This window comes from Salvia miltiorrhiza, chromosome 5 (genome assembly GCF_028751815.1).
Source record: "Salvia miltiorrhiza cultivar Shanhuang (shh) chromosome 5, IMPLAD_Smil_shh, whole genome shotgun sequence".
NCBI lineage: Eukaryota > Viridiplantae > Streptophyta > Magnoliopsida > Lamiales > Lamiaceae > Salvia > Salvia miltiorrhiza.
In genome coordinates this window covers 28115043-28128774 of record NC_080391.1, presented here as the reverse complement: position 1 = coordinate 28128774, position 13732 = coordinate 28115043, and the positions used below count along the sequence as shown (strand labels likewise).

The 13732-nt window shown below is 41.2% G+C and overlaps 2 protein-coding genes across 2 annotated transcripts in view; one reads left to right on the top strand and one right to left on the bottom strand.

Moving 5' to 3' along the window:
- LOC131025745 (uncharacterized) overlaps positions 1-6137 on the top strand; it is a 774387-nt gene extending 768250 nt beyond the window's left edge. Inside the window, exons 2-4 of the mRNA XM_057955532.1 lie at positions 560-3845; positions 5786-5862; positions 6009-6137. Of these exons, the coding sequence (XP_057811515.1) occupies positions 2594-3845; positions 5786-5862; positions 6009-6137 (1458 nt within the window). The 5' untranslated portion in view covers positions 560-2593. The remainder of the gene's footprint in view (positions 1-559; positions 3846-5785; positions 5863-6008) is intronic.
- A 6145-nt stretch (positions 6138-12282) lies between these two features.
- On the bottom strand, positions 12283-13175 carry LOC131026322 (protein PHLOEM PROTEIN 2-LIKE A9-like). The gene is given in 4 exon segments (XM_057956175.1): positions 12283-12597; positions 12599-12808; positions 12874-12959; positions 13039-13175. Coding segments are annotated over 4 exon segments (507 nt in total). The 5' UTR covers positions 13099-13175; the 3' UTR covers positions 12283-12446.
- Positions 13176-13732: the final 557 nt, after the last annotated feature.

Sequence of the window (13732 nt, the reverse complement as noted above, 5' to 3'; positions counted from 1 at the left end):
GTCTTATATCTTTATCTACCTACATCTATATCATACATACATTCAAATAAGGGTTCGTTTGAAATTCTCCTTATATATAGATAATCAAAAATTTGCATGTAAAATGAATTTCTTAACATTGTGACAAAGATTTCCATTTTTATTCCTTCCGTGGACTTCATGAAAATAGCCGTACAAAACAAGATGAGAGAATGCTTTGGTCATTTCCACCCAACACCCAAAGTATAATATACTCTCCCTCTCCCCCAAATAATTTCCTAGTAGAGGACGACACGAGTTTTAAGGAAAAATTGTTAAGTGTATTGATAGTTAAGAAAAAATATTAATTATTATTAAAAATGATGAAATTGTGTTATAATTAGTATTGAAAATGGTGATAGGTTAAAAACTAAGAATAAATAAAGTATTATTAGTAGTGGTGTAATGTCCCAAAAAGGATAGGAAGTTATTTGGGGGGACGGAGGGAGTATATATGGAGTGGATCATGCAGATCCACCCCCTGATCATAATATATAAATCAAAAATATGGACCACACAATGTGTGTAATTGGCACAATAGGTGGTGAATCAAAGACCAACACCTAAACTAGAAAGCTGTAAACGACATCGGATTTACGTGGTTCGGTCGAGAAGACCTACGTCCACGGGGTGTTGGGGATTTTTCACTATAATCGAGAGAGTATTACATTTTACAAGAGATGAATGAATAATGAGATGATCTAACCTACTACTAAGTCTCTATTTATAAGCATGTAAATAAGCCCTAGGGCCTCAAGCCCATTTACTAAGATAATTGGGATTAAGCCCCTTTAGCACATTGACCTTGGTCTGAATCGCCTATGCTTGCTTGACTACGCTGGAAGCTCTATTATTTCTTTTATTATCCCAAATCTCCAATTAAACCTGCACTGGTTAGCTTAATAATAATAATACTAATCATAAGCATAAATAGAAATGTTCCCATTATATAGTGCACAGCGCTGGTGCATATTTCAGTCCTCATCAGCTACTCCCCCCCTGGTCTGGTTGAACCGGGTATTCTTCGTGTTCAGCCAGCGAAGTATTGTTAAAGCCAGCGCTGTGCTGTTTCCTTAATCCCTGCAAATCATGAAGACATAAGAGTTTTAATATTATAAGAAAGCAAAGATAAGCATTTTCCCCTTGACTTTGGAATTGTAGTTCCAAGTTAGATTTCCTTCTTGTTTGTTGAATGTTGACAAAGATAAATAATTTCCATTTCTTTGGGCGCATAAGAAGACCAGCGCTGAGAATACCCCATATTGAATACTTTGCATAGATAAGCAATATAAATGCTTTGTGTTGGATGAACCAGAAGACCGCTGCAAGAATACCCGAATAACATAGGAAGACCCGTGTCGAAGTTGAGAAATATGATACTTTGATCATGTGAGAAAACCCGTCATAAATATTTGTCGAGTCTGAACAATATACCCTGTTGTTGAGCGCGTAAAAAATCCAGCGCGTGAGAAGACCAATAGATAACATTGGCACGCCCAAGAGGCGGCTTACTTCTCGCTGAGCAGTGATTAGAATAGATCAAAACAACCCATAAAGCAGAGGCGCAAAATAGTGTAGCCCGTAGAGTGGAACAGAGAAATACCCCAGCCCGATCAGAACAGAGAAATGCCTAGCCCGGTCAGAGCAGAGAAATACCTATCAGATCAGAGAAATTCCCATCAGAGCAGCTCGGTTAGAGCAGAGAAATACCTATCAGATCAGAGAAATTCCCATCAGAGCAGCTCGGTCAGAGCAGAGAAATACCCCAGCCCGGTCAGAGCAGAGAAGTATCCCAGCCCGATCAGAGCAGAGAAATGCATATCAGATCAGAGAAATGCCCGTCAGAGCAGAGAAATGTCTTTTCAGAGCAGAGAAACGTCCCTCGGAGCAGAGAATTGTCCCTCAGAGCAGAGAATTGTCCCTCAGAGCAGCCCGGTCAGAGCAGAGAAATGCCCTTTCAGAGCAGAGAACTGTCCTTCAGAGCAGAGAATTGTCCCTCAAAGCAGCCCGGTCAGAGCAGAGAAATGCCCTTTCAGAGCAGAGAACTGTCCTTCAGAGCAGAGAATTGTCCCTCAAAGCAGCCCGGTCAGAGCAGAGAAATGCCCTTTCAGAGCAGAGAACTGTCCCTCAGAGCAGAGAATTGTCCCTCAGAGCAGCCCGGTCAGAGCAGAGAAATGCCCTTTCAGAGCAGAGAACTGCGGCAGAGTATTGAAATCATGCCAGAGCATTGAAATCCCGACAAAGGATTGAAATCCCGGAAGAGCATTGAAATCCCGACAAAGGATTGAGATCCCGGTAGAGCATTGGAATCACGAACGGCGGCAGAGCATTGGGATCACGGACGGCGGCAGAGCATTGGGATCACGGACGGCGGCAGAGCATTGGGATCACGGACGGTGGCTGAGCATTGGGATCACTGCAGAGCAGTGAAATCACAGTAGGGCAGTGAAATCACGGCAGAGCAGTGAAATCATGGCAGAGCATTCCTCAGCTGCTTCCCTCATTTGTATGCATACCTTTGCTGCTTCCCTCCTTTGCTGCTTCCCATCCAAGCTTTGAGCACTCTGCGCGGAGCATGGAAGACCCGGGGGGTGCAACCAACTTTCGCGGCTTACGATTAAAAGAACCCCCTGCACGGAGCATGGAAGACCCGGGGGGTGCAACCAACTTTCGTGGCTTACGGTTAAGTGCAACCTCTGCACGGAGCATGGAGGACCCGGGGGGTGCAACCAACTTTCGTGGCTTACGATTATGTGCAACCTCTGCGCGGAGCATGGAAGGCCCGGATGGCACGACCAACTTTCGCGGCTTACGATTAAAAGAACCCCCTGCACGGAGCATGGAAGACCCGGGGGGTGCAACCAACTTTCGTGGCTTACGGTTAAGTGCAACCTCTGCACGGAGCATGGAGGACCCGGGGGGTGCAACCAACTTTCGTGGCTTACGATTATGTGCAACCTCTGCGCGGAGAATGGAAGGCCCGGATGGCACGACCAACTTTCGCGGCTTACGATTAAAAGAACCCCCTGCACGGAGCATGGAAGACCCGAGGGGTGCAACCAACTTTCGTGGCTTACGGTTAAGTGCAACCTCTGCACGGAGCATGGAGGACCCGGGGGGTGCAACCAACTTTCGTGGCTTACGATTATGTGCAACCTCTGCGCGGAGCATGGAAGGCCCGGATGGCACGACCAACTTTCGCGGCTTACGATTAAAAGAACCCCCTGCACGGAGCATGGAAGACCCGGGGGGTGCAACCAACTTTCGTGGCTTACGGTTAAGTGCAACCTCTGCACGGAGCATGGAGGACCCGGGGGGTGCAACCAACTTTCGTGGCTTACGATTATGTGCAACCTCTGCGCGGAGCATGGAAGGCCCGGATGGCACGACCAACTTTCGCGGCTTACGATTAAAAGAACCCCCTGCACGGAGCATGGAAGACCCGAGGGGTGCAACCAACTTTCGTGGCTTACGGTTAAGTGCAACCTCTGCACGGAGCATGGAGGACCCGGGGGGTGCAACCAACTTTCGTGGCTTACGATTATGTGCAACCTCTGCGCGGAGCATGGAAGGCCCGGATGGCACGACCAACTTTCGCGGCTTACGATTAAAAGAACCCCCTGCACGGAGCATGGAAGACCCGGGGGGTGCAACCAACTTTCATGGCTTACGGTTAAGTGCAACCTCTGCACGGAGCATGGAGGACCCGGGGGGTGCAACCAACTTTCGTGGCTTACGATTATGTGCAACCTCTGCGCGGAGCATGGAAGGCCCGGATGGCACGACCAACTTTCGCGGCTTACGATTAAAAGAACCCCCTGCACGGAGCATGGAAGACCCGAGGGGTGCAACCAACTTTCGTGGCTTACGGTTAAGTGCAACCTCTGCACGGAGCATGGAGGACCCGGGGGTGCAACCAACTTTCGTGGCTTACGATTATGTGCAACCTCTGCGCGGAGCATGGAAGGCCCGGATGGCACGATCAACTTTCGCGGCTTACGATTAAAAGAACCCCCTGCACGGAGCATGGAAGACCTGGGGGGTGCAACCAACTTTCGTGGCTTACGAGCGCTTCCCTCTGTTCTGGTGGAGCATGATCCCTTTGCTCTGCTGGAGCATGATCCCTCTGTTTTTCCCTTGACTTGTTGAGAAGCAATTTTTGAATTTGAAAATTGGGGACTACGGGTATACACCCTACTCCCCCCTCTGGTGACATGTGCAATACTCTGTTATGAACATGTTAAGTGTGTGTGTGTTTGGTGCTCATGCTTGTGATGATTGTGGGAGAGTTAGCATAACTACAGTTCCCAAGTAATATAATTCAAGTTGTAGTTCAAGCCCTAGCACATATGCAGAAGGTGTGCAGCTCCGTGTACTTAGTCAATTCATAATCTAGCCCTAGGCACATATGCAGAAGGTGTGCAGCTTCCAAGACATAATTACTATTGCATAAATCCCAGCACAGATCATATAAGTCATGGTTTTGCCCAAGTAAAGAAGTAGAATATTTTCCAAATCCCTATCATGCTTTCATGCTCCCATAAAAATACCCTAAGATCATCATTTTGTCTAGTGATAAAGCGTAATACTCCCCTATCATGCTCACATGGTTCCACGAGGTAAAGTTCAGCGAAGTACCTGAATTACCACTTACAAGTTGTTTACCGTTTTTATGTTATGGTGTTTACCATATCCATTCAAGTATTTCCCCAAAGTTGTTTATCCTGTGCTGGAAGAATTCTTAAACGAGAATATTAGTGAAATATGAGAGCCCCTTGAGATAGGGCTGCAAAGAGAATTCGAACCCTAGATTATATAACCCACTGCCCCAACTTGATTCCCATATTCATATACCAATGAATTCATTCAAGCTTTCAAATCCCATCAAAGATCATATAAATCATGATTTTGCCCAAGTGATAAAATATAACATATCCCAATCATGCTCCTCCCATTGATAGAGTTCAGTGAAATACCTGAATTACCACTTACTAGTGGGTTACCCTGTTTTACATTATGGTATTTACCATAATTGTTCAAATCATTCCCCAAATTTGTTTATCCTGTGCTACAAAAATTCTTAAGCACATATATTAGTAATAATATGAGAGCCCCTTTAGATAGGGCTGTAAATCGACTTTGATCATGTAATCAACTAGCTCAAAGCTATTTTGGTATGCTTATTCTCAACAAAATATTTCGTATTCTAAGAATCACCCAATCACAAATAACTAAGTACCATAATTCACACCCAACCATACATGGCCAATGAACTTATTTCTTGATACAATATTCTGTCAAGAATGCATATATGTGAGCAAGAAAATCAATTTTTCAAGCAAGGTATTATATTATTCTTATGAACTTCCCATTAATGAATTATTAAAGAAAATTGTCAAATTAAATAGTCCCAACTAGCAATTGAATAAATCTTCCCACATTTTTCCAAAATTATAAAATATTGGAATTCCCAATTATCAGGAAGAGTGTAAATACTTGGTGTTGCATAATCGAAGTAAGACACAATAAAAAAGTTAACCAAATGTCCCAATCATTTAGATTTTCAAGAATGACTTCTTGATTCATAAACTCAAAATTTTCAAGCCTTTCGCAGATGGATTTCTTCTCAGCTACCTCAATCCGTACTTTCGCTTTCCTCACCTCGGCCTTGATCTCGCACAGTCAGGACAAAATTTGAGCAGATAAAAGTTAGAGAGCTCAATAAAATTTAATTTTGAGAATTGGGGATGATACAAAATTACTGTAGGTATCTCAGTAGCTGAGATTGAAGGAATTGTGGAATTGAACCCCCTTGTTATAATATCACACGCACAGACAAGGCAGGTATCCAGAAGAGGTTGGACTCAGGTTTGACGGCGATGGAGGGGCAGCGATTCGCTCGCTGGATTCGTGAGGTGCTTTAATCGTGGCTGAATCTGCCATCATTTTTCCTCCAATCCCCAGAAGCGTTTTCCTTCCCTTGGAAACAGGAACACAGTTCTCTGTCTTCTAAATCGCGGAGAAATACCTCCTTCATTGGCGGTAGTAACTTGTATTCAGCAGCAACAGCATTGCTCTGGTACTCGTTCCTATCCACCCCTTTCTCATTAGCTGGCTAAGATGTGGCGACATTTTCAGAGGGAGCATGTGGATTTGCTGGCTACGGAGGAGCTGGATTTAATTTGGACCAAATTAAGAGGCCTCAACAATGTTAATGGCCGAAGCCAACCTTGCGCTAATACCCCACATCACACAGCGTCTCTACGTCTGAGCCTTTACCATCAGTAATCCCTTTGGAAAATCAAGGTAAAGCAAATGAAAAATGAAGAAGTCAGAATGAATTCCCCTAAAATTTCTAAGAAATTGAAATAAGAGTTGAAATAAGAAAAATAAGGTAGCGTCGGTTGTTGCGGCCGCTAGGCGGCATGATTTGAGGCGACTCTCGTCGGAATTGGAACAATAACATATTAAACCCCTAGGCAGTAATCGGAGGCACAGCGGTCGGCGACGTGCACGACGGCGGCGCGCGGCACTGTGATGAAGTTTGGTGAAGAGGCGGCTTGGGACACTGGGTCTTCTTCGATTTGGAGATTTCTGGAATTGAGGCTCTTTTCCTTTAAGGATTTCGAATGTGGATCAGAGATTTCCCAGATGTAGATTGAATCCCCAAATTAGCTTCCCTTCAGCGGCTATGGCGGCCGTTTTAAACGCAGCGCCGATGTTGACGAACAGTTTCAGATGAAGTGGTGGCCGGCGGTCGACGATGAGATTTTTTGGAGATTTAGCCTTCTCCCATTCGTAAACCAGGAATCTTCCAGTGGAGAAAAGCATATCGAGATGTGCCCTCTGCGATGTAAATTCAGATCCAAAAAAGAGGGATCCCCCTTCTCGGCCTGGGACCCCAATCGAAAATCATGGCCCCCCTTCATTTCCCCATTCTTTCCCTTCGGTGAACAGTAATATCGATTTTGAGCGGGCTCTCCTAGATCTGAAAGATTGGGGAAGAACACCCCACCATTTGTTGAGAATAATGTAGATCGATGATGATTCCTGATGGGGCCGCGAAAGTCAGATCTCATGGTTGAACGGCGGCGTCGCCGGAAAACTAAGAGGAACAAAACGGGAAGAAACGAGCTGGATTGTTTTTTGTTTTTTTTTTTTTTGATGAACAGTGATGAACAGTATTTGGGGGGACGGAGGGAGTATTATTAGTAGTATTATTAGTAGTATTATTAGTAGCTGGATAGGTTAAAACTAAGAATAAATAAAGTATTATTAGTAGTGGTGTAATGTCCCAAAAAGGATAGGAAGTTATTTGGGGGGACGGAGGGAGTATATATATGGAGTGGATCATGCAGATCCACCCCCTGATCATAATATATAAATCAAAAATATGGACCACACAATGTGTGTAATTGGCACAATAGGTGGTGAATCAAAGACCAACACCTAAACTAGAAAGCTGTAAACGACATCGGATTTACGTGGTTCGGTCGAGAAGACCTACGTCCACGGGGTGTTGGGGATTTTTCACTATAATCGAGAGAGTATTACATTTTACAAGAGATGAATGAATAATGAGATGATCTAACCTACTACTAAGTCTCTATTTATAAGCATGTAAATAAGCCCTAGGGCCTCAAGCCCATTTACTAAGATAATTGGGATTAAGCCCCTTTAGCACATTGACCTTGGTCTGAATCGCCTATGCTTGCTTGACTACGCTGGAAGCTCTATTATTTCTTTTATTATCCCAAATCTCCAATTAAACCTGCACTGGTTAGCTTAATAATAATAATACTAATCATAAGCATAAATAGAAATGTTCCCATTATATAGTGCACAGCGCTGGTGCATATTTCAGTCCTCATCAATAGGAGCGTGATACGTGACAAATACTTTACAAGGGCTTCCAAAGCAAAATACAAGTAAGGGTAAAATAGGAATAAAATTTTAAGAAATTTAAATAATAATACTAATAAATTTTTTTTAGGTCGAAAATTCATTTTTTTTTTGGCACGGTTTCATCAAAATTATGCATATAATTGAACACAAATATGCATAACATTGGATAGAAATATGCATGAGAATATATCATTATGCGACCCCTCATGTGCAGGGACGGAGCCAGACTTTCGGCACAACGGAGTCAAATTAATAGTTAAAAAATAATAATAATAACCATTAACACAATTAGAATGTCATTTAAGTTATATAACAAGTCAAAAAAATAAAATAAACATAACATTTCTTTCCTATTTTTCATGTTCTAGTACCCCTCTATAATAGCTTCATTAGTATAGCAACATTTATAAATATATTCTGAGAGAAAATTCATAATTGGCATAAAAATAGAACCTAATTCCGTGTAAACACTAAAAAGTAAAAATAAAGAATATAGTACCAAAAAAAACTCATAATACATGTAAAAATTATTATTTGGCTGAAATCACGAATGGGTAGGTTAACAATATAAGACAAGCTCTGTTAAGTTCTAATTATATTTTATTTTAGTATTTAAGAGTATTACATTATTATTATTCAAGATCAAATTGAATATTAGCTATAAAGTGAATACACGAATAAGCATTGTAGAGCTTGTTCTAGAGGAAACGAGTATTAGACAAGAATTGAAAATAGGCAGATTAACACCCCAAACAATTTAGAGATGGAAGAAATAAGAATGAGAAAATTTTCAAATGCTAGAGATTGAGTGTTATATTATTTCATGTTAAAAATTAGAAAAGAAACTATATTTTTATATTTTTAATTAATATATGTGAAATGACAAAAATACCCCTAGAAATTTTAGAAAATTCTAGGGGGGTCCAGTGGGGACTGCCCTCTGGCTCCACCCCTACTCATGTGTCTTTCGTTACTGCTCGTCGCCGTCATAATTATGGATATAGTTGAACACAAATATTCATAAACGTAAATACAAATATGGATAACGTTGGTTAGAAATATGATGAGAATATATGACCCGTCACGTGCCTCTCGCCGCTGTTCACCTGATAGGTCGCATAGTGCTATGCATATTTGTGTGTAACGTTATATATATATATATATATATATATATATATATGTGTGTGTGTTTATGTATATATATATATATTTGTGTTCAATTATATGCATAGGATTATGCGACACCGTCAGATGACTCTCGTCGTTGGTCACCTGGCAGGTCATATATTCTTATGCATATTTTTATCCAACGTTATGCATATCGGTGTTTATGTATATGCATATTTGTATTCAATTATATGCATAATTTTGACGTCGAACATGAAAAAAACTGAATGTTCAACAGAAAAAATGTACTCCCACCGTCCACAAAAAATAATCTCTTTTTGCCATTTTGGGATGTCCACAAAAATTAGTCCATTTCCATTTTTGGAAACTAGTTATCATATGGTGGGCTATATTATCCACTCACAATATAATTAATTATCATTATAAGCACTACTATTTAAGTGGAACAATTTCTCCCCTCACAATACAATAACTGTTTTTATTAAAACTCGTGTCGTCCACCTCTAGGACTATTTTTGGTGGACGGAGGGAGTATTTTTTATTTTATTTTTTCAAAATTTTTATTTATATTTTACCCCTATGTGTATTTTACCTTGTAAGACATCTGCCACGTGTAACGCTCCTAGTGAGTCACGTAATCAAATTGTGTAATCCATATCTGGACCTGTATATTATTATGAGGGGAGTGAGATCGACAGGATCCCTCATTCCTATATGTATATGGAGAATATCTAATGACAATGGACAAATGTGGTGAGAAATGAGAATAAATCTGTAACGTTAAATTTTTAAATTGGGTTAAATGCATCTAAATTCACGAACTTTAGTCAAAATCCATTTTCAACATGAACTTTCAAAAATCCATTTTTATACACGAATTTTGGGACCCTATTCAATTTTAACAATGAATTCATTTCTGGCGATTTAAAAACACTCGTGGGACTTTGGGTAGGCTCACTACCCTCCCCAAAACACACGGGAAGACTGATAGGTTAGAAGATAAAGGGTAACGAGCCTACACATAAGTGCCACATGTTTTTTTAAAGGGGTTATTGCCATAAAATTCATCAAGTTTGTCAATTTTCTGATTTATATCATGACCTTTATTTTTTGTCAGAAAATACATGAATTTAAGATTTATTCGCAATTATCCCACCATTTACAATTTCACCCAAATTAATCTGAGATGGCAGTCAGATTGCCAACGTGATAGCCGGAATCACCAACGTGGCTGTCGGAATTGTCAAATCACACATACACCTCTCTCTCTCTCTCTCTCTCTCTCTCTCTCTCTCTCTCTCTCTCTCTCTCAGAGGCATGGCAGAGATTGCAGGGGAAAGCAGCTATTAGTGCTTCCCACCCCCCCTCGCCGTCCGTGGCTGCCCTCACCCCTTCGCCGCCCTCCTCCACCAACAGAGACTGCCGCCCCCTCAAATCTACAACTTGACTGCAGCCATGGAGATTATAGGGTTTCCATCAAAAAAATCTGATGTAAAGCCATCAATCAACGATTTCACCACAAATCACCAAAGCTTAATGGTTTCACCAGATTCATGGAATCACCACCACGGTCCATCTATCAGAAGTGTTAATTTCACCGGCGATGGGGTTGGTGGAAGCTCCGCCGGGATGGAGAAGTGGCTGGCAAGGCAGTCGAGTGGAAGTGCGCCGCCAAGAATCCGAATTGCAACGGCGGCGCAGTCGAGTGGCGAAAGAATGACAGTGGAGTTCAAGGAGGGGCAGCTGGAGAGACCCGCTTTCTCGGCTCGTCGGAGGTTGGGGGAAGGTCTGTTGGATCGGGGAGACAGAGGGGATGGTCTGTTGGGTGGGGAGAAGTGGCGGCGGCGGGGGTGAGGGGGAAGGGGAAAGCTCCGCCCGCCGGGCAGGAGAAGTGGTGGCGGCGAGGGTGAGGGAGGGGGGAAGGGGGATGGTCGGTGGGAAGGGTCTGTTGGGTTGGGGTTTTTTTTTTGGGGGGGGGGGGGTGTGGGGTGGATTTTTTGTGGCAACACATCATCATTTTCAAATAAATTAAATGCTACGTCCGTGCCACGTAAATGACACATAAGTTTCGATTTCACAGGAGAGACTCACTGTGGGATTTTTACGAACAAATTATAAATTCATGTATTTTCTGGCCAAAAAAAAAAAAAGTGATGATATAAATCAGAAAATTGACAAACTTGATGTACTCCCTCCGTCCCACCCAAGATGCAACATTTTCCTTTTTGGGCCGTCCCAACCAAGATGCTACATTCTTTATTTGGCAAAAACTAACACTAATTAAATATTTTCTTATTACATTATTTCTCCTACTTTATCACTTTTTTATTTTCTCTTTCTTACTTTATCACTAATTAAATATTTTCTTATTACATTCTCTCTCCTACTTTATCACTTTATTACTTCTCTCTCCTACTTTATCACTCCTTAATATATAACTCCTTAAATCTTGTGCCCAAAAGCAATGTTGCGTCTTAAGTGGGACGGAGGGAGTATTTTATAGCAATAACCCCTTTTTTAAATCACCGAAGATGAATTCGTTGCTAAAATTGAATAGTGTCCCAAAGTTGGTGTATAAAAATGAATTTTTAAAAATTCATGTTAAAAATTAATTTTGACTAAAATTCGTGAATTTACATGCATTTAACCATTTTTAATTTTATATATATACTCCCTCCGTCCACGAATTAAAGCCCCATTTGAGGGTGGGCACGGAGACTAAGAAAGCTGAAAAATGTGTTGTGGATGAAATATAAGGGTAGTTGACTAAAGTGATAAAGTAGTTGACTAAAGTGTTAAAGGTGTTGTGTGGTGGGTCCACTAGTGATAAAGTGTAATAAATATAGAATATAAAAATGATAAAGTTGTTGTAAGGTGGGTCCATTAGTGGCAAAGGGTAGTAAATATAGGAAAAGAAGAAGAGTAAAAAGGTACATAAAGCGCAATAGGGCTTTAATTGGTGGACAAAAATTTAAGTGCAAGTAGGGCTTTAATTCGTGGACGGAGGGAGTATATAATTTGAGAATAATGAATAGTATATAATGTTGAATAATGATATTCAAAAAATTTGTAAAATTTCTGCTCCCTCTGAGATTCAAAACGAGGTAAAAAATTTCACCTTCAAAGTAAATATTAGCCACATGATATATTAAATCAACACATACAAATCAACTGCGGATTGCCAGTGATGTTCCGTTTTTGGCCTTCTGTTGTATCACATAAACTCTAATATGATGAGTTCAAAGTTATTACCAGATGAAGCAGAAGCAAAGCTTATTACAAAAGGAGAGTCGTCTGTACCTTAAATTCTTCGGAAAAGAAGAAGAATATGTTCTCAGCATTGCATTACATGAAAAAGTAGGAAATAATTAAGTATGAAAGTTGCATGATGTGGTTCATGGCAAGTCCTTGATATATGCATAGTGAATCTTGAGGCCTCCCTTCCACTTGCCACTCCAAACCTCGTACAATCCGAAGAAGAGCTTGCGATCATTATTTTGGATGTGGTGATCGGCTTTCATCCACCTCCCTCGGATTTCAAACTCCCCCCTTTTGATTAGGGTTTATGGTGATCTTGGTCCAGGAGGTGTTCCCCCCCTTCTTGATCATGATGTAGATGGGATACTTCCCCCACCCGAATGCATCCGGATTCAATGATACCCGAAACCCTACTTCGCAGTTCTTGTTTGGAGTGGTGTCGTCCACCACTCCCGTCACCTCCAGCCAGCTCACCTGCTGTAGTTCTGCAAACGAATTCCTGCAATTGCAATTGCACCTCTTCATATATATATATATAAGATTAATTAATTAACAACTACTCACTCTTTTTTGGGTACACTCCAGTATCGGTTGTCGTTGCCCCAAACAATAGTGAGATCCTTGGGATGGATGATCATCGTCTTCCCCTCCTTATTATTAAAATCATCATTATGTGTGTATGGAACCGAATAAATTTACGTACATATGTTTGCATGTTTACATGCTTACCTTGGGCATGAATTTAAGTGAAGGATTTCCTGAATGGTGTGGGCTGGAGTAAGAACCCATTTTCCAAATCAAACCACACAGATTGAAAAGTTTAACACAAGAATGAGTTTTAGTTTGATGTTTTCGTCATTTGCAGCTGCTGCCAGTGGCGGATCCAGGATTTTTAAATTGGGGATGCAAAAAATAATCTTATAAACATTGGTGGAGCTAGGATTTTTTTGAGGGAGCTGAACTTCTACGGGGTTCGGGGGCGGTAGCCCCCGAGAATTTTTTTAAGGCCTTCAATACATTTTAAACATTTTTTTTACTAAAATACAAATATAATAGTAATAACAAATGCAAAATGTATATTTTCAACTTTTTTTGTTTAATTAAGAATTGAGGTAATTGATTGATTAAATGTGGAGAATTGAGAAGAAGGGATGAAGTAGGCCCCAGCGCCAGCAGCCTCCAAACAAAGTGTCGAGACTTGGGCTTGGGCCTTTGGGGGGTATGGGGATTAGAGAAAAGGAGTTAAAAACTGGTAATATGGTGTTTGGTGGAAGTGTCGGACTTGGGCTTTGGCCCTTTGTATATTATTACTTCTAAATATATTATAATATGTATATATACTAAAAAAAAAAAAAAATTTTGGGGGTACAGCTGTACCCCCTTGCACCCATCTGCGTCCGCCACTGGCTGCTGCTGTTATTTA